This window comes from Pteropus medius, unplaced genomic scaffold, assembly GCF_902729225.1.
Source record: "Pteropus medius unplaced genomic scaffold, Ma_sr-lr_union100, whole genome shotgun sequence".
Classification (NCBI taxonomy): Eukaryota; Metazoa; Chordata; class Mammalia; order Chiroptera; family Pteropodidae; genus Pteropus; species Pteropus medius.
The window spans coordinates 7,374,094-7,396,799 of NW_024351647.1; the positions used below are offsets into that span (position 1 = coordinate 7,374,094).

The 22,706-nt window shown below is 32.3% G+C and overlaps 1 protein-coding gene across 1 annotated transcript; it reads right to left on the reverse strand.

Annotated features, from left to right (window-relative positions):
- Nucleotides 1-12,038: 12,038 nt before the first annotated feature.
- On the reverse strand, nt 12,039-12,998 carry LOC120587145 (olfactory receptor 4K2-like). Its single transcript, XM_039843822.1, is given in 1 exon segment — nt 12,039-12,998. A coding segment is annotated over 1 exon segment (960 nt).
- Nucleotides 12,999-22,706: the final 9,708 nt, after the last annotated feature.

The window sequence follows — 22,706 nt, forward strand, 5'->3', positions numbered from 1 at the left end:
CATGTATGTACATGGGCAGGGGAGAGAAGGAGGCAAACACTGGAAAGGAAAGAGATTCTCATTGCTAAAACTAAAAAAAGATCCTAAAGAGCTACACTTATTAATTTTAAAAAGATAAAAATTTAACTCTATGAGGGACTTCTTATAGCATTTAATCCATTGTGTAAAGCCCACCAAGTATTATGGTAATTTAATAGGATAACGGTAAGGAGAGGAATAAGGAGAGAGGGGGGGGGGAAAGAGACAGAAAAGGAGGAGGAAGAGGAGGAAAAAATGATTAACAACATGTTAGATAAAGTTAGTGATATTATACATTTTTTTAAAGATCATCTTATTTTTGAAAAAAAGATTTTCTGAAAATATCCAAATTTCCTACCAATTCTATCTTTACAATATCTAATAAGTGATAAGGTTTGTCAGTCTCCCTTTTTCAAAATATAGGAAACAACTAGAAAATCCTCTCTACACTGATTTCCTATGATTTCTTAATCCAACTGAAAAAGACCAGGTTCAACGTTAAATCTCATTTTCTTCTTAATAATTAAGATGGGTATCCATTAGTAAAGATAAATAATATTTGCTACTTACTAGCTGTGTGACTGACCTTAGAAGATAAGACTAGATTATCCCAAGTTATTTTCATCTATAAAATTTTAAGTACAGAGGCAGTTATGTTATAGAAACATATAGAATTTATAAAAGTCACTCAGAATTTCTTGGACTATACACAGGACATCCAAAAGTCTCTTCATTAATGAATCATTCACTTCTTCATCATCAATGTACACCAAAGATAGAAGTGTTTTCAACTCACAAAATACACCATAAAAGAATTTCCCTATTCCTGGCATAAGACCATGTTTGATACTTAGAAGTTGACATTACAGTAATATCCACCTGTAAAATATGCAATAGAACCCCAAAACCATAAACAGGCATACTTATCATTATTATTTTGTCTTATAATAAGCCTAGCAACAAAATCAATAAAAAGTATCCTTACTGAGCATTATTCTACTTTGTGTAGCTACTCCTTCATTCCAGGCAAATTTTGATGATAAATATTTGTTTAACAAATGGCTAAGTATTCTCTAAATAGAAAACACAAAATGGGCAGAGAAGGAACAGATAATGGCTATAGCATACTTCCCTTTGTTCATCAAATACTGATCCTATTATTATCAGGGCTTTCCTAAGCCAATGCAGGAAAAGACATATAGACAGAGCAGAGAACAGCAATTTGCCTCTTCCTGATGAAGTTCCCAATTTGACTGAGACAAGAATAACATCTTCTTTGCTATCTTCTATTTCTAATTTTTCATCTGGAAGGCAATTTATCAATTATTTGCCCAGTCCAAAAAATGTTCACATGTATACATAATACTTACACTTTTAATAAGTTCTCCCAGTCCTTCAGTTCTTCTCTGTTTTTTTCCAAATTTTGTGTTCCTCAGTTTGTTTTTAAGCTTCCCACTTACTAGTATGAGTCTTTATACTGAAAATATTTGCAATATGCTCTTGACTGGATGCATTTTAACTTGTTCTCTGCACTCAGCTGTGCAGAAGCAGACTCCTCAATTTCTGCCCTGAGGTAGTAAGGGTTCTGCTCTTCTTGCTTGTGACCAAATACAATATCCTAAGGTAAGGCAACATAAAACCTTCCATCCTCATTCCAGAGAAGTGATTTCATTGGAGAAGTGAGAAATCACCCTTTAGAGATTTGAGTCACCCTGCAGTGATAGTAATTATATTTTACAGAATAATCTTTTTAGAAATAGAAAAGAAAAATTTTTTTAACCAACTAGTTAGTACATATGAAAATAAAAGATTATTTTATTTTCTTTGATTCCTAGTTAGAAAAGTAATTTTTGACCTCTAACTTCCTGTCAATAAAACTATCACACCATCCTACACAATGATCAAAGCCTCAGGGTGTTTACCACCAATCATAAGGAGCCCACTACTTCCTGAAACAGATTAATCTATTGATAGAGTGCTCAACTAATTCTACCGTCTGTAATTTAATAGAACAAATTCATTCCCACTTTAACATAATAATTCTTCAAATATTTAAAGGTGCTTTCATTTTTCCATGATAAATATTCTACTAACCCCCAAAATACATCAACCATCTTTTTAACTGTATTTTATATAAATTTTCTAGATTTCAAATGTGATGTAGATGTAATTTTCAAATGGTCATCTCTAAAGAAAATTGAAAATAAGATTTTTTTACCATTTATGTGTATGTATATCTTCTAGTAAAATATTCACATACCAGTGGCACATATGGCAGCATTGATTGAGAGAGAGAGATACTACCAAAAAAACCCCTTAAGTATCTATTAACTCAAGAATGAAGAAATATAACATTTTAGTGTGATAGAACACATTCCATGATTAAAATTATTGTTATATTTTTATATCAATATGTATGCATAAGATTAAAAAGATAATGTCAATAGACAAAATTGAAGATAGGTAAAATTATTATGTGCACATTTTTATAAACCAAACTAATATGGACACACATATGAAAAAAAGTTTTAAAATATCCAGAGAATTAATACAAATTCTAAACAATGTAAGAAGAAATACAAAGGAAGGGATCAAAAAGTATATAAAAGGAACTTAAACTGAGTCAATAATATTGTATATATTTTTAAATGTCTAATTAATCTATGGAAAAAATATCAATATTTACTCTATACATAATGGTAAGTTTACAAAAGGTTATTTAAAAGTTTTATTCCCTATGCTTCTATATCTTCAATATTTGCAATTAAAAATGATCTTCAAAAACTTAGAAATAATTATACTTTAAAGAGCAAAACTCTATAAATTATAAAAAAAATAATGAAAAAACAGTTTCCGTTCACAACAGAAACAAAATAAGGTAAAATATGAAATATCTGGCAAAAGTTACTCATAAAAACATAAAGGTCTTATGGGATGAAAATTTTAAAATGCTGAAAATATTAAAGAGAACTGAAAATATAGGGAAGCATGCATTTTTTATTAATTTGAGAGACAGTTTTGCAAAAATCTCTCCAAACTCGAAATAGAATATAAGTATAACTTCTATTAGAAAATAGCAGAATTATTATTAGAAGTTGACAAAATTATGCTTTGCTATATATCTATAGCTATAGGGTTAGCTATTTGGTAACTGTAGTATTTTGAATCTTTTTTCTATTTAGAAGGAATCTCCATCTCAATAGTGTGAGTCTATGTGATGAGATATGTTAAGCATCCTTTGTTGAAACAAAGGTACCTAAAATACTCCCCTCAATCCTGGCAGACAAAGTGTGGGCATATATGCACAATTGGATGGTGTTACTCAAGACTTTGAATCTTATAGGAGATATGAAATAACAAAAGGACAGCTAAAAAAACTATTACAGTAGCATCGTAATGTTGAATTTCAAAAGTAGTAGTTTAGGGAAGACTCAGTGTCAGTAAACAGTTGTTTTTACCAGACAAACATGGTCTCAGCTCTGTTTCATGATGCCTAACTTCTAATGGTTTTTACTCATTTCTGAGGTTGCTTCTACTAACTTACCATTAAACATGTGTATAATGTTAAGTGCTTCTAATAGTTACTTTAGACTTAGGTTGGTCAGAGTTAGCTTCTTTTGTTTGTAAAAAAAAATCATTATTAAAGTAATCTGTACAGGTTACTAGGAGAAGGAATTGAGTGAGAATAGACAAAAAATATTTGCAAGAGAAAAATAATCAGAAATAGCTCTATCAAACAAAATATTTCTCAAAAAAGGACATACAGATGGCCAATAAACATATGAAAATATGCTCAATATCACTAATCATCAGAGAAATGCAAATTAAAACCACAATGAGTTGTCACCTCACACCTGTCAAAATGGCCATAGTCAATAAGTCAACAAACAACAAATGTTGGTGAGGATGTGGAGAAAAGGGAACTCTTATGCACTCTTGGGATTGCAAACTGGTGTAGCCACTATGGAAAATAGTATGGAGTTTCCTTAAAATATTAAAAATAGAACGACCTGACCTACCATTTCTACTTCTGGGTATTTATTTGAAGAAATTCAAAACACTAATTTGAAAAGACATATGCATCTCTATGTTGATTGTAGCATTATTTACAATAGCCAAGATAAGAAAGCAGTCTAAGTGTCCAAAGATAGACAAATGGAAAAAGAAGTGGTAATATATAGTAGAATATTACTCGGTCTTAAAAAAGAATGAAATATTGCTATTTGCAACAACATGGATGAAACTAGAGGGTATTATGTTAAGTGAAATAAGTCAGAGAAAAATTAATACCGTATGGTTTCACTTATATGTGGAATATGAAAATAAAATAAATAAACAAAACAGAAACAAACTCATAGATATAGAGAACAAATTAATGGTTACCTGATGGTATAGAGGTTGGAAGACTAGGTGCAAAAGGTAAAAAGATGTAGAAGTATCAATTGGGAGTTATAAAATAGTCACAGGGATGTAAACTATAGTATAAGGAATGTGGCTAATAATATTGTAATAACTATGTATGGTGTCAGGTGGGTACTAGATTTATTAGGGTGATCACTTGTAAGTTATGTGAATGTCTAATCCATATGTTGTACATCTGAAACTAATACAATATTGTATGCTAATGTAATTGAAAAATAATAAATAAACAAACAAATTTTTTAAAAATAGGGTGGATTTAGGGGAAACATACTTTTTATTCATTGCCAAGGAGTATCTAATTAGAAACATATATATTTGATATATGGTTGAATATATTTAAAACAGAAAAAAACACAATATTCTTAATTGAAAAAAGACATAAAGTGTCCAATTAAAAAATATTTCCATCATTATTTAAAGAAATACAAAACAATCAAAAAAGAGAAATTTGAAAAACAAGCTTTTTATTGTTAGTTAAATTGGCAAGATGACAAAGGAAAAGTCATGCATTAGTGACATAAGGAACATCATGAAAAAGTCTAATAAATGTATAATTGAAGTCACAGAAAAAGAGAGAGCAAAACTAAAGCAATAGTTAAAGAAATCCTGGCTGAAGTTTTCCAGAAGTGGAGTACACATCAAGCCACAGAATCAGGAAGTTTTATGCACCGTTAGTAGAAGAAATGCAGAATCATAGTACAGCTTAGAATTGCTGGGGCAGAAAGCACAAAATCCACAGCTGCGTCAATGAGAATATGGAGCAAGGGCTCAATCTCTATTCTTTCCTGGATGTGAGTATTTTAGCTATCGGTAACACAGAAAAATAAACTGTTGGTTCAATGCATATTTTACATCTTGGATTCTCCATCTCAACCAAGTTGGGTGTTATTCCAATGTTAGCATCTTATCTAAGCCTTTAATAGGCTATTCCACAGTTCTTTGTGGCTGGAAGCTTCCCAGAAAAGTGGATCCCATGATGGTGTACCTGTTGTCACATCTCTTCACCATAAATCCAATAAATTACACTTTCATTGTAAATACTTTAATCTGTAAATCTGGAGGCAATCTTCATGGAATCTTATATCCATAAATCAGACAACACTCAGTAAGCCCTGGCATAATGCCCTGGCATAGTATCCTGGCAGAGGGACTGCAGGCAGGGAAGGAAAACCCACATCTGGAGTAGGAGTCAATTGCAATGAAAACAAATCACTACTCACTGCATGGAAAAAGGGGTGTGATGTGATTGACTTGCCATTGAATGGCTATGGTCTCTTTGGAGAATGGTAGTATATGAAATTCTCAGCATCAGTCCCTTCAGCTGATCAAGTGTTAAGGGCAGTTATGAGACCAGCCTGCTAAATGGGAGTCCGTGCTTTTGGTCTCAGATGGACATATATGTAAAACGCAAAAATCCACACACTTTGTGCCCATTCACATAAGTCCATCTTCATTCTTCTCTGCCAGACTACTTTTCTCTGATTTTTTTTTTAATTTTAATCTTTGAGGACCACTAACAAACCAAAAAAGCCATTTTTCACTTTTCCGTAATTTATATTTATTTTTACTTATGATCAATACTCCATCTAAATTTGATAACTAAGTAAAGTATTTATTACTTTTTCCAGTAATAGAATTTTACCTTCGTCAGTGTCTATTAGGGTCATCGGAGTAGGCGCAATGCAGAAGTTCTTTTTTTTCACTTGCACAATGACATTAAATCAAGTCATCCATTGAAATCCTTCCATGAGGCTCTAAAACTGAGCTGAAGCAAAGGTTTTGATGCAACAGAATTAGGTGACATGGGTTCTAGACTACTTGTTTTTGCTGATTATCTGTGCCTTGATACCCGCTTCAGCCTGGTTTCAAATGTACCACTGCCAATACATGATGACTTACTGCTGTAAAAGCAAGACATCATAACTTGTTAAATTTGATAATACTTATGGCTGAGTAATATTCCATTGTATATATGTACCATAGCTTCTTTATCCAATCTATCTATCGAAAGGCACTTTGTTTTCCATGTCTTGGCCTCTGTGAAAAATGCTGCTATGAACATTGGTATGCATTTATATTTATGGATAAATGTTTTCAAATTTTTGGGGTAGATAACCAGAAGAGGGATTGCTGGGTCAGATGGTAATTCTATCCTTCATTTTGTGAGGAACCTCCAGACTGTTTTCCATAATGACTGTACCGATTTACTTTCCCACCAGCAGTGTAAGAGGGTTCCTTTTTCCCTCACAAACTCTCCAGCACTCATTATTACTTGTCCTGTTGATGATAGCCATTCTAAAAGGTGTGAGATGGTATCTCATTGTGGTTTTGATTTGCATTTCCCTAATCACTAGTGAAGTTGAGCATCTTTTCATATGTCTGTTGGCCATTTGTATGTCTTCTTGGGAGAAGTTTTTGTTCAAGTCATCTGCCCATTTTTAAAATTGGCTTATTTGTTTTTTTGTTGTATGAGTTCATTATATATGTTGGATATTGGGCCCTTATTGGAGGTGTTGCTTGCAAATATATTTTCCCATTCAGATAGTTGTCTCTTTACTTTGTTGACAGTGTCTTTTGCTATGCAGTTTTTAGTTTGATGTAGTCCCATTCATTTAGTTTTGCTTTTACTTTCCTTGCCTTTGAGGTCAAATTCATAAAATCCTGTCTAAAACCAAGGTCCATGAGTTTAATATCTATGTTTTCTTCTATGAAATTTATTATTTCAGGTCTTATATTTAGGCCTTTGATCCATTTTGAGTTAATTTTGGTGCATAGTGATAGAAAGCAGTGGAATATTACTCAGCCATAAGAAAAGATAAAATACGTGGATCGATCTTGAGATTATCACGCTAAGAGAAATATATCAGGCAGAAAATGTTGAGAACCACATGATTTCAATTCATATGTGAAATATAAAACTGAAAGCAGCAAACGAACAAGACAAACAAACATAGACACAGACAACAGTTTAGTGGTTACCAGAGGGAAAGGGGAAGGGAAGAGGTAGATAAGGATACGAGGGTCAAATATATGGTGATGGCAGGAAATTTAATTTGGGGTGGTGAACACACAATGCAATATACATCTGACTTATTCTTGAATTGTACACTTGAAACATATTTAATTTTATTAACCAATATCACCCCAATAAATTTAATTAAAAATATATATGAACATGTGAAAATAAAATTGATAATACTTAGCTCATGATGAGCAGTGGTAGTTACATTGTCACTTGATAACCCATGATCAGGAACTCAGTCTTTGATAAGGTCTCACAGCATTCTAAGATTTGCTTTTCAACTATTGTGTAATTCTCTGCTACAGATTGCAGGGCTATTTAAATGTAAGTAAGTATACATCTCTCTATATTGGGCAATGTAAATTATCAGAATAAAAAAATTAAAATGCAAATCTGATACTTTAGTACATGCTAGATACTAGAAATTATTTATTTAACAAAAAAAAAAATCAGGAAAAAAAAGATAAAATGTCAATTAAGTCAAACCAGAAACCTCACAGACAGAATACAACAACTCATGATCCAAGTTACAGTTCCAATCTTATTTGGATATTGGTCCTTCTAACTCCAGCATAAGTTGTACATATTTACCTCACAGATTTAATCAATAGTATTAAAAATAATTTACTGTAACCACAGTAAACTTAATAAAATTAAAAAATAATGAAAAACATATTTCTCATTGTACCAATTTAGAAATAGAATAGCAAAATTATTAAGTTGAACACATATACTTAAGGAAGACTTGTTTTCGATTTTGTGACCTTAATAGATTGAATATTATCTTAAAAACCAAAAAAAAATTTACAACAAAAAAGTACCCGACTTTATAAAATTAATCATCATGACAGATGTATATAAACTGAGAGACTATGAAATTGTTCAGTGTATTTCATTGGAGTTAGAGTACATGCAAAAAGTTTCTCATGAATTAAACTTTCAGGTCTGTTTTCCTTGTTTTTTCGACCTGGATACATGTATCCAAAATTCACCATGCAAAATAATAATAGAAATACACAGGGAAAGAAGAGATTTATTCTAGCTCTCTTGTCAACTTTGCTGTAACTGTTTTCCCTAAAAGTTCATTTGAAAAGCATGGTTTTATTGGCAATTTTTAAAGTTTGAAAACCCTTCTCTAAAGAGTCTGAATATGCTCACATGATAGCATCTACCAAGAATGTCTTTGGCAGCAGAGTCCAGTAATCCCATTATCCCAGACCTTTATCAATGTAGAAAACGACTTCACATAAAGCAGCTCATAGCATACAAAATTCCATTTATTTTATCTTAGTAACTATTAACTTATCCATGCACTTACCTATGTCTTCACCTTAATAATATGGAAGATCAAACATCACCATTCTTATTCTGACCAAAATTATAGTGAAAATCCATTCTAAAATCAATAAATCAATTAATAAATTAATTAATCAATTAATCAATTAATAAATACTCATTATAAGGAAGTGATCACATTCTGATTAAAAGCAATTTAGAATTTCTCTTGATTCATAAAAATTATGAGCAGTGAGAAAAACAAGTTTCTAGAAACTCAAATTAATGTAAGAACCAGTGTAGCCTTCTAGTGGAAGTTACTTTAATTGTCCAAATTAATCCTAATACACATTAATTTTATGCAAATACATACAGACACAAATATTTAAAATTTATAAAATCAAAATTTAAAACAATATCCAGAGTTCGTCAGAATGGTATTTAAACAACTAACATTTATTGAACGTATATTATGCACTTTATATGAATGACTTTGTCAAACAATTCTAAGTCTAGATATCATTATTATCTCCATTTAAAGATGTAGAAACTGAGACTAAGAGACATTAAGTGTCTTACCAAAGTTAATATCACCAAAATTATAGAACTGCCTTAAACACAAGTATAAAACACGAGTCTGAGACTTTACTCCTATACTCAGGGTGGATTGAAGTTCTGCAGAGCCTAAATTTTACAAATTCTGAGGGAACTTCTTTAAGGAAAAAAAAAAAGAATAAAAATAATGGATAAGAGGTTATTACATCCCATTCCACAGCTTTGGAGGAAACCCATGCAAAGGAGTGGGTATGAAATTTAGGTTTCAATGTAAATCCACCATCCTTACATTGTATGGTCTTTTGAAATTTTCCTCATCTGCATCAATTATTCTGCTTAATTATACAAGACAGTTTTTTACGATTCTTAAAAGCTTATAGGTTTGGTGTTACCATACTTCACGGTTCCTCAAACACCTAAAGGAAACTGAAGTTGCTTATCAATATAGCCTTCTTGTAAATTTTTAATATCACAATACTCCTTCAAAATTATATCATTTAAAGCTTTCCTTGACCTGTTATGTTTACATTAGCTGATTCTTGTTCATCTATCATGCTTTACAAAACATTATTCTACCTTTAGATGCTCCAGTGGCAAATGGCATCATCTTTACTACTGCTTAAGGAGCCTATGGCCATGGCACTGCAGTTATCCTTGGTAAAAGAGTGTCAGCAGCATGTTGAGATGTCGCGGTGATAAAATCAGCCATCTATACTTTCTAATTAAGATGTAAATGTTTATTTAATGTGTAGAGCTGTCTTATATGTTGACTCTCCATTCTAAGCCATCAGGGAAGTCCTCCAGAAGCTGTCTACGGTCCTTTTCATTCTCAGCTACAGAGCCTTACTATCAATCTAACTACTCAATCTCATTATTGATTTGCTTACAGACTCATCTGCTGATTAGTTACATCTCGAGGGTTTTGGCAAATAAATTTTTGAGTTTTCGAATTCTTCACACAAGCACTGAAGCTACTCCTTTAAAAAAAGACTCCACAGTTTTATAATGCAAATAAACCAATTCATTTAAAAATTATTTCCTGTTTAAATAAATATGTTATTTGACAGAATTACGTTGGGCATTTCTAACACAATAGCTAGACATTTCCTACATAAATGAGTTCCCTGATCCTGAACATAGTTGCATATGTAATGAAACTGATGGAAACTTCACACACTCAACCTAAATTGGTCCATTTGGATCACTATTTCAAATAGAATTATGCTCCTATTCTGAGGATATAAACACATTTTATTCACATTTTAATACTGTATCAAACAATTTCAAATATAAACAGCTTTAAAATACAATATTACAAACTTTTAAACTGTAAAGTTGTCCCTTTGCTTGCTTAATACATTAATAAAGAAAACACACATTTTTCTTATCATTTGGCTTAAAACTAAAAGTTAGGAATTTCCTTTTCTTCTTTTTCATCAATGATTATTAGTGCATATATAATTCTTGGTTTTCTCTACTCAATAATGCCAGAAAAGAATATCAATTTGATATTTATCAAATACTGTGGTTGCAACAGATCTTTCCTCTTGGATAATATACTTGACCTTATATTTCATAAATATGATTTAGTAAATTCCAAAAAGCAGCTAATTCTTTAGTGGTTGCCATCATTTAAAAATGATTTGTGGAGTGAGGCATCCAGGAGAATTCTTTCTCACGATCCTCAATGCTTGCAATTCCACTATTGACCTGCAGGTGGTAGTTATACCTTGTGTACCTTAAAGCTAATTTTGAACCTAGTATTCTTATTTATAACAGTAAAAAAAAAAAAAAAAAACCTGTTTATGAACAGACACATGCTTACTACATTGACAATGTATTACTAAGCACAAAATTCTTATTTTTCATCTGAATATTAAAAGGATGAGGTAATTTACTCAAAATGTAAAGTAATATTATCCATAAATTCACTTATTATCATAAACTGTGTCTCCTAATTTAGTTCTAGTTTTAATTTCTCAGGCATTCAGGTACCACAGTTTCTGTATGAAATAAATTATACTGCTTTGAAACTCATTTTATAATATTTCTTAATTTGCTGGATTCTCTAGGCTCCTTACTCATTCTGCATTACCAGAAGGAGAATGGCTGTATTTCTTTCCTTGCTAGCTAAAAGTGAGTCATGGAGATTCTTCTACTTACAACATTTTATTTGGAACTCTTCAACATTTGTAATGAAATATATCCATGATTTTCTTTAATAGAAGAGATCACAAATTGGTTTAAATGTTAAATGACTCAGGGATATATGTAGAAAATCATTGCCTATCTGTCAGAGGCTACTCCTTCAGCAGTATTGAGTTTCTAAGGCTTATAGATGTAAAAATCTTACTAATTTGTCATACTTTAGGGACAACTCTCTGATTAACTTAGTCGTTAGTTGTACCTCCTAGTTCTCCTTTTGATCTATACTTCTCATTTTTGTTCCTTTATCAAATGAGTAGAATATTAATATTAAATTTCCTTCCTGAAACAGTTGCTTTTGGCATTTTTATAGATATTCTTTGCTTCTGGAAGAAATTGCTTCTGTCAAGTTGCTTTTCTGAAATTTAAAATGTATTTTAAACATATGTATGAGAATAGTTTTAATGAACTTACCTTATACTTCTAAAAATATTAACAATTACAATTTGATAAGAACTCCAGATATATAAACCTTAGCTTATGCTGTGTACTCAAAAACTGTGGTGCCTAATGTCTAGGATGTTAAAACTAGAAATTAAAATTAAAAATAATGCAAAGGAGTTGCCTTGCTGGAATTTAGAAGCCTATTTTTCAGTTTCTTCATGGCTGTCTTTACTTCTTGATTCCTCAAAGTATAGATTATTGGATTCATAATGGGAGTAAAGATGGTATAAAATACAGACAGGATCTTGTCTACTAGAAAACTGCTTTGTGGCCACATATAAATGAATATGCATGGCCCAAAGAACATGAAAACAACAATGAAATGAGCTGTGCAGGTAGAAAGAGCCTTAGATGATCCTCCTGAGGAATGAGTCTTGATTGTAACCAGGACAATAACATAAGAATTAAACAAAAGAATAAAACAGGACAAAGCAATTATGCCACTTGTTGAGATCATAAAGAGGCCTAGGACATAAGTATCAACACAAGCCAACTGGAATACCACGGGAAGGTCACAGAAAAAGCTGTCTACATCATTGGGACCACAGAATGGTAATGTGAGAGCAAAGATGACCTGGCTCATTGAATGCATGACTCCCACAACCCAGGAAGCAACCACAAGGGCAATACACACCTGGGGACTTATGATGGAAGCATAGCGAAGAGGCTTACATATAGCAATATATCTATCAAAGGACATAGCCATAAGTAAAATTATCTCTGTACCAGTAAAAAGGTGTAGAAAAAATATCTGAGTGATGCAGCCATCAAAAGAGATAGTTTTTTGTCCAGTGAGATAGTCTGTAATCATTTTAGGAGTGGCAAAGGAAGCAAGAGACATATCAATGATAGAAAGGTTGGTAAGCAGGAAATACATAGGAGAGTGTAGGTGAGAGTCAGCTATAACTGTGATGACTATGAGGCTATTACCCACTATTGTAGCTACATAAAACAATGAAAACACCACGAAGAAAAACATCTGCAGTTCCCAGGAATCAGAGAGTCCCAGCAAAACAAATTCAGAAACAGTAGATTTATTGGGCTGGGCTCAATTCATTGTCCCGAGTGATAGGTGAATCCTAAAAAAAAAAAAAAAGAAAGAAAGAAAGAAAGAAAGAAAGAAAGAAAGAGGAAAAAAATCAAGAGAAAGTATAATTCTGTTAAAGCAAAGGCTTAATTTTCAAGAATTCACTTTCATAGATTTTGTTTCTTCTATAAAAACGTATCTTTACAACCTTAATTGGTATACTGATTTGAAAGGTATTTATAGAATATTAAGGATGGTAGCACAATACCACTTAAGTCATAGATGTTGAAAATAACACTTTCTTTGCTGGTACTAATGATTAATCAAATTGAGATTATATCATCCTGAGCAAATCTATTTATGTACATATTTGTCCATCCATTTGTCTATATAACGGTAAAGATAATAGCTAACTTTAAGAAAGCACTTACTCTGGGCTGACAATATGTTAAATACACATTTAGTCATTTAGAATTCATTCATAAGAATATCCTTACTGAAAGAACATATAAAAATTATATCACATATAAGTAAGTGATGTGGGCTTTTAAGCAACACTATAGAAAGACTTCAATGAATAGTAGCAGAACTCATAAATTCACAGAGAAGACGTGTTAACCTGTTCACAGATAAAAGCTATCTGTTCAAAACTGATCAGAAACACAGAAAAAAAAATAGTTTTGCTGATATTTATCCAGGAGAAGAAGAATGTTTTATTAACTAGTTTATTACAACAGAGCCAGCCATACAGCCCTGGGAATAGCATCCCTTTTCTTCTCAATTTCTTTTTTTTTTTTAAAAAAAGAAATCTGTTCCTCTTACAAATATTTATAATTTTATGACTTAAAATTTTACCTTGTGTCCTAAAGGATATATCACATAATTTGTATTGGAAGGAATTCAAGATCAATCTCTTTAGTCCCACCCTTATTTGAATTCTCCCTTCATGTACACCAACATATGTAAACCATTTTATTGATCTTAGCTCCACGGAGTAGGGGTTAGGAGATGGAAGTAGGAAGGACAGACATTAAAAATCTTTCAATAGAAATCATTGGCAAAACACTTTTGCTTACCAGATCTATAGCAGAATCAGGCTTTTAGTTTATTCAGAGAGTTAAGTAGACTCTGACAGAGAGTAAATAGAAGGTAATTTTAAATACAAATAAGTGACCTAGTTGAACCATTAGTCGTTTGCAGCTGTAGATAAGATGGTTGTGGTAGGGATTTGGGAATTGACCAAGAAATAGTCTTGCAATGGGATTTATTAAACAACAAAGATGGTATTATCTGGTTCACAACAGGAAAATATTTCAAGAGTCCTTTGGGAATTTAAAATGATTGTTTCACCTGGACCTGAGGGATTCAGGGAACAAAGTTGGGAAAGCCATAATTTACAAGGTAGCATGAATGGCAAATCGATAAATTTTATTAAAGCACTCTTGGTTATCTAAACCTATTGTAGAGGCAATGAAGAATAAAATCCAGAAATATTCACTTCTGCTTTAAGTAATATGTAGTTTCTTTAGAGATTATTAAACACCTGCAAATAAAACAATTGTTTTAAAAAAATACAGCCAAATAAATCAAGTGTTCAATCAATTCTCAGAGATAATGAGTGAACTGGATTTTAGATAAAGAAAAATTTATAATGTGCTTAATTAATCAAGAAAGTGTTCTTACATGAGAAATGTCATGGGTTTGACCTGGCAGGAAAAAAATCATATACAAAATCAAAAGGAAATAATAGGTAAGAAAATATTGCAATACATGTGACAAAAATTTTTATATCTCTAATATATAAAGAATTACTGTAAATTTATAAGAAAAATGTTGAATATCACAAAATCTGTCCAGAGAACCTAATAAATTATACCTACTAGTTATAATTAGAATAAATTATACTTAATAAGAAATAAATTTATTAGATATATTTAACCTCATTAATGGCCAGGGAACCGCACATTATAATAAAAATCAATGCCATTTTGCCCATCAGATTGATCAAAATTGAAAAGAATAATAAAGGATATTCTTCTCTACTGTCGATGAATATATGGATTGCTGTATTAAAAACAAACACCCCAAACCTGGACATAACTGCTAAAATTAAAAATATACTTTTCCTCAATGTCATTTGACCCATAAATCTTGCTTTCTAGAATCAATTTGTAGAAACAAAAGCATCATTCAATGAAATTATGTGCAAAGATACTCATTTTAGCAAAGTAAGTAGTGGGAAATTTTTTTTAAATAAGATGACCTATCAGTAAAGAAATTATAAGTTACAGAATATCCACACATTAATAAAAATGAAGCTGTACTAAAAAGAATAATTTGATTTGAATATACTGATTAAAAAATACGTCTACAATGTACTGTCAAATGAAAGCAAATTAATAAGTAAGCTGTATTATATAATTTTAATTTTGTAAAATCAAACAATAACAAAGCAGACTAAGCTGTTAAACGGTTACCTCAGGGAGAGAGAATAGAGAAGGAGATGACACATTTTATTCTTTGTATATTTGGATATTTTTCACTTCTTACTATTTTTTATTGTGGTAAAACTCAGGTAACATAAAATTTACTATTAGCGATATTTAGTGCATTCAGAACATTATGCAGCCATCACTACCATTTAGCTCCAGAACATGTATATCACTGCAAAAGGAAAACATGTTCCTATTAATCAGACATCCTCCTTGAAAACATTCCATATGAAAGGAGTTAGATATGTCTTACTTTTCCTGATGCCAAACACCAAACTACAAATCCAAAAAGCTCAGAGAACACCAAGTAAGATAAATGACCAAAAGACTATAAATCTGGGATTATCATTGTAAAACTGCAGAAAATCGAAGATAGAAAAGGTCCTGAAATAAAAAAAAAAAGGAAAGAAAAAGAAAGAAGTGTTAAATAATTGAATTAGGATGAAAGACATACAGCTTTTCTTTGGTAGTTCTCCATTGGTTGATACTACATTCTCGACCAGTTTCTTTTTGGCTACCGTATTTGTAATTAGTGATAGTAAAAGGCACACAACTACTTTCATAGTTGACGTTAAATTATGCCAGGTATAATTTTAGAATACTTTTTTAACTTTATAAAATATAGTTGAGGAAGTAGTGTTATTTATGAACTGTTCTTCTTACCCCTGTTCTATCTCTAAAAATTCACCATTGCCCCTTGAGGTGGGTCCTATTTCATTTCACTAAATAACTTAATCAAGGGCAGGAGACCTACTAAAAATACAAAATAAGAATTGACCAAGGGGAAACAACTATTGAAAAGGAGGAAAATTTTAAAAGTATATGGAGCTAATTTAAATAACTTTATGCAACTAATTTTGAAAATCTAGATGAAATAGTTATCTAGGAAAATCAGTTTGCCAAAATTGCTTTGATTGCTCCAATTGTTCAAATAAACTATAGAAGAAATAGAGAATGTTACCAAGGAACAAATCTATAAATTCTTTATGCCCGGATGGTTCACAGGGAAATTCTAACAAAACTTCAAATACCAAATAGTCCAATGCTACAAAAATTGTTCCGGAAAGTATAAAATAAAGGAAAATATCCAAATTCATACCAAAAAATTAACCTGAAATGTGTCATAGACTCAAAATTTAAAAGCTAAAGCTGTGAACTTCTAGAAGAAAGTATCATGAAAAATCTGTGTGGTCTTGGATTAGGCAAGGACTTTTTTTTTTTTTTTAGCTACGACATAAAGTATGAATCATAAAATAAATTCTGGAAAAATTGGACTTCATCGAAATTAAAGACACTTGCTCTTTGAGAGATACTGTTAAAGAAATGAAAAGGCAGACTGGAAGAAAATGTTTGCACAATATATGTCTGATAAAGGACTTGTATACAGAATATATGAAGAACTCTTACAACTCAATATTAAGAGGACAAAATACCAAAATAAAACTGTGTAAAAGATTTGAACACAAACTGAACCAGAGAAGAGGTATGAAAAAGGTAAGCCCATGAACAGATATTCAACATCAATACTTATTAGTGAAATGTAAATTAAAAATGAGATACTATGGTATACATACTACAGGGCTAAAATTTAAAAGCTAATAATATCAAGTGCTGGAGAGCATGTGAAATTCTCATACATTATTGGTGAAAAGGTAAAGTGGTATAGCCTCTTCTGAAACAATTTGTCAGATTCTCTTAAAGTTAAAAATAACACTCCCTAACAGATATTTATCAAAATAAAAGGCATTTACCCAAGTCTACTCACTTTTTCATAGCAGCTTTATTTATAATAGTAAAAAACTGTAAACAGCCCAAATGTCAATCAACTAGTACATGAGTAAACAAATTGCGAAATATCCTTACCTTAGAATATTACTCAGAAATAAAAGGGGATGAACTACCATTACATGTAACAACCTGGATAAATTTCAAAAGCAATATGCTGAGTGGAAGAAGACAGACCAATAGCCTACATATTGTATGATCTAACTCCTATGGAATTCCAGACGAGGCAAAAATATAGTGAAAGAAAGCAAACCATTGATTTCTTGGGGCTGGAGGTGGGAGGAGGATATTAACTGCAAAAGGATGAAGGGAATTTTGGGGGTAGGAGGATGAAGGTATTCTATATCTTGATTGTGATAGTGTTAACGTGACTGTATACATTTTTCAAAACTCACTGAGCTGATTCACTTAAAATAGGCAAATTTTATTGTAAGTGAATTGTACCACAATAACTTTGTTAAAGACCAAAAAAAAGTTTTTATTTATCCATGACAAATAACTTGTTGGCAGCTAGCTGGGAAATTTTTAAAGTACTATTTCACAAACTTGGTAAATATTCAAACAGTTTAATTTTAATTTTGTGTGTGTGTGAAGATTTGCATCTTACTTAAAAGCAAATTGCTAAATCATAAGACTTAATCTTGAATCGAATCAATTAAGACATCCGGAAAAGCCACGCAGGAGATATTTGACCCATGTGAGCAGTAGATTGATACGACAGGGAACTTTCTTGTGGTGGACTGCTACTAAATTTCATGCAAAAAAAAAAAAAAAATCTCATTTTGAGTTTGATCATTGTATTTTATCTATATTTTATCCTATTTCTCCTTCCATTTGAAAATATCAGCGTCCTTTCAGAAATCAGAGTGAATGGCCTGGAATAATAATAGTCAGTTGTAACTGAATTTATATTACAGGTCTCTCTAGTTCTTGGGAACTCAGATCTTCTATTTCTTGTTTTTGTCCATAGTCTATGCAGCTATTGTACTGGGGAACCTCCTTATCGTGCTCACCATCTTATCAGAGCCACATCTGCACTCTCCCATGCACTTACTGTTGTACAATCTCTCCTTCATTGACATGTCTCTGGCCTCATTTGTTACCATCAAAATAATTGCATATTCCTTCAGCGATCACAAAGCCATTTCTTGAAGGCTGTATTACCCAGATATTCCCTCTCTCCCTCTCTTTCTCGCTCTCTTTCTCATGCTTCCTGACTTGCTCTCTCTCTTCCCCACTTGAACAGGGCTAGGTTATCTTCAAGACCATTTTGGTCATTGTCATTCTGAGAGCTACACATAAGAGAAATGTTTAATGCAAAAAAGTGAACTATTATAAGCACAAATAATTATCTAATTGTACGGCATTGTCAAAGTTTACATAGTATTGTATAACATTGTACTAGCTTGAATTTATATAAAGACAGATGTATATGTAGATAGCTAATGAATAAATATTTTAAAGAGTTGAACAGAAAGATAAATTAATCATTAGGTAAATGGGTGAGCATATAGCTGAATAAGTGAATGAATGGGTGGATGGATGGATGGCAAGATAGAGATACAGTATCTCTATCATTATAATATAGAAACAGTTCTCTATATTGAATCTTTGTATATGGCCATTCTTTCAGCTGAGGATCCATGGACTGTAGCATTATGCAGAAGGGCAAAGTGCTAAGTGAATATGGTTAAGAGCCAAATAGACTTAAGTTTGAGCCACAACACTTACTAGTTAGTTACTGGGTTTTGAGAAGTTACCACAACACTCCAGTCTTCAGTTTTAAGTAAAATTTTAAATCGATAGAGTTAGATAGATACATATATACAGAGATAGATAGATGATAAACAAATGTTTAAAATCATAAAGAAATAAATATACAGATTAATATATTGACTCAATAGTCTATGTCTGTATATTGAATCTGTATAACTGTAAATACAATGTGTTACTTGTTTAAAATTGAAAAATTACTGAATTTGGTAGAGTTGAAAGATATACTATTAAATATGTTTCTTGTGATGAAATGCATTCAGTTCAATTTACCAATGTGTTTAATGGGCATTAGGGAGATCTACTAATGAAATAATGTTAGTGAAAATATAACTTTAGAATTCTTTGTTTATTTTTGATTCTCTGAATATTTTAAATCTCTCCTCCCACTCTCTCAATTCTGTTAAAAGAAGTTTCCAAGTTGGGTTGTTCATATTTCATTCTAATCAATAGCATGTGGTTGGCGTAAGGAGTGTTGCATATTTTTTTTCTATGTCAGGCTACGAATTTTGTTCTCCATTTTAGCATCCTAACATACACACTGTCATTGGGTCCATTATATGAAAATTAGCATGTGCTCTAAAATAAGGTTCCAAGCATTAGGAATGCAACATGGGAGATTTACCCCACAGACAAAATCTAGTTGGCATAAGCACCAACGTAAAAAAATATGAATAAAGGACTATTGCAGTCTTCATTCTAAACCCTCTATCAAAGGGGTCCTCTCCCTTCCTGCTTCATATTCTCTATTGACTATCAGTTAACTGTGCATTCTCTTTTCTAGTTCATTCTCATTGCTATAAAGAAGAAGCCTAACACTGAGCCCCAACAGTTCATTGTAAGAGATATACTTAACAAACTATTTCAGGATAATGAACCATATTTCATAATGCTATGTCATCTCCAAGAGTCATTAGCCTAATTGAAACTGTCAGTAGTGTGGTTATATAGAGTCATTTTGTTCCTTTCTTTCTCGCTTGGCATCTTCCTTCTTAATTGATGATTCTTTACAGTGCTATACTTTCTTTTCTCATATCTGCTATAGGTTATTCCTTTGTAGTTTACCATATGGTTTGTTTGTAACAGTCTATTTTGAGCTGATAATAACTTAAGTTCAATTGCATACAAAAACTCTACACTTTTACTCCCCCCGAGACACACTGTGAAGTATTGTCGTCAGAATTTAAGCAGATAAAAAGCATGTGCAAAGTCCTCAACAAAATTGAGCCTGACACATTGGAGGGAAAGAAAAATTAGTGTTCAAAAGGGAGAGGAATGCAAAATGGGTTTAGGAGGTAAGTAGGATCCAGATGATTCATGTCTTAATATACTCTGTAATAACTTGTTTTTGTATATTCCATGACCACATGGGTATTTTTTTCTGTGATCCATAGAAATGAAGCTTGTCACATTATATGGTTTTAGTAATAAATATTTGAGAATAAACACACGTATGATCTTCATTAACAGTGGAATGAGCAATGTCAAAACCAGCATCAAATCAGAATACTTCATCCACGGAGAGACAAGTGCTGAGCAGTATGTGCCTCACCAAGGATGTCTGGGTTTCTTCTGCAAACCTTCCTGCTCCTCCCCCTACCCCCAGATATTCTCTCTCACCTTAATGTGAAGGCTTTCACCAACTTCCATGTCGTCCCCCAATAAAAATTTATCCACACACCATTCATGGGAGCAGGCATCAATAAGCAAGTAAGGTCATTTTAGGGTATAGAAGGATAAGGGATTCTGGGAAATATCTTCAATGTGCAAGATGATGGCAAAAGAAAAGGCAAAAGGGAGCCCTACTTCCAGAAACTGCTGAGCTAATTTGCAAGTTAGCTCACCAGGGTTCAGTATGCTGATCAAGTATGCAAATTCAAGGTTATATAGAAGAGATTGGAAAAAGACAAGAAGAACTGAGATAACTTTCCTTTTGTAGCTCCGGTATAGTCTTAAAGTGCAGATTATTTGTTTAGCACATTTTATCCACCATAGAGAAAATATAGAAGACAAAAATTCCATCAAATCACCTGAGAAGGTTGTAAAAAGTTCTTACAACAGGAACTGGATAAAAGCTGGTGTGTTGCTTACAATCTGCCCTCAGTTATTCAGTACTTCCTCATTTTCTCTGCAATATATATCTAGCATCCAATGCTCTGGCCACTTTCTTTTAGCACAATCTCTCTTTCCACTATTACTAATTTAACATCTTGCTCTCTAAAAATAATAAGCCACATGAAACCCCTGCACTAGGCATTTTTATCATTCTCTGCTTTTGCCATTAATAATAATAAGCCACATGAAACCCCTGCACTCACTAGGCATTTTTATCATTCTCTGCTTTTGCCCATGCTGTTCCTTCCCTCTGGCATATTCTCCCCCAACTTGGCCTTTCGAGTCTCAGAGTCAGCACTACCTCTGAGAAACTTTCTCTGACTCTGCAGGCACATTTAGACATGCCTTTCCTAAGATTCCATATTACTATGTACAAACTTACATCATGGCAATTATAACGCTGCATCATGATTACTTTTCTTTTTATTAGATAATCTCTTTAAGGATAGGGTTAATGTCTTATTATTTTTGTTTTCAAAAAACAGAGAAGTTCTTGTTATGTAAAAAGGGGCAAAAAGCATTTCTTGGATTATCTTTACTGTGGTGAATAAGCTGCCATCTGTTTGACAAAGGCAGAAAAATTCTACTTCTAATAATGTCGTCTCCTCTCTACTGACTAATGCTGACATCTTCAAAAAGAGTTCATTTCTATTCTCCTACATTAAAGGTATACTCGGAAGAGCTAACATAGCTTTTCAGTGTATAACTAAATGCAAATGACTAAAAGCAGACTTCTACTAGAGTGTAGTCAAGGAGAGCAAATCAGGACACAGCAGGAGAGGCATTAGAAAAAAAGAAGACAGAAATATAACAGATTTTTTATACTACAATTTGGCTTATACTACAATCTTCATACAGAAATAATTTGTGAGAATACCAATGTTCCCTGTTGATTCAATAAACGCTGTTTGTTAAGAGTGAGCCACCAAAAGTTGGGGGCAAGAATGGATTATGTCAAAGTGAGGGTTAGAGCTATTATAAGTATGGTGATGGTAAAGGAATACTACACATTTTAAGTTATTTTTATGAAAAATCACTAACTGTCAGGGTAATACACATGATTGGAGTGGCCTGGTGCAAGACAAAACAGAGATATGATCTTTGGTACTAGCCGGATCTAAAAATTCAGCTTGGAATTCTGGACCAATGTTGAAGGGTTCATGTTTATTTTGTTTTTCAAGAAAATCCATCAACCTGTATTTTCCTATGAAATCTTCTATCTAATTTTATTAATTAGTTTGATTTCTTTATAAACCTTTAAGGGAAAGGAATACAGGTGATTGCAACTTGCAGCCAGTTTGACTTGCAAACTCTGCTTAAAAAATTATGGTGGTTGCAACTTGCAGCCAGTTTGACTTGCAAACTCTGCTTAAAAAATTATGAGAAAACTAGGATAGCGGGTTTAATTAACTTGCCCCAAATCACAAGCCTAGTAAGTGATGCACAGCTGAATTCAGATCAGGCAGTCTGGCTTCAGTGGTGATATTCACAATCTTCACTCCAGGAATTCTTCGTCAAGTGTGCACACATGCACTGTACACACACACACACACACACACACACACACACACAC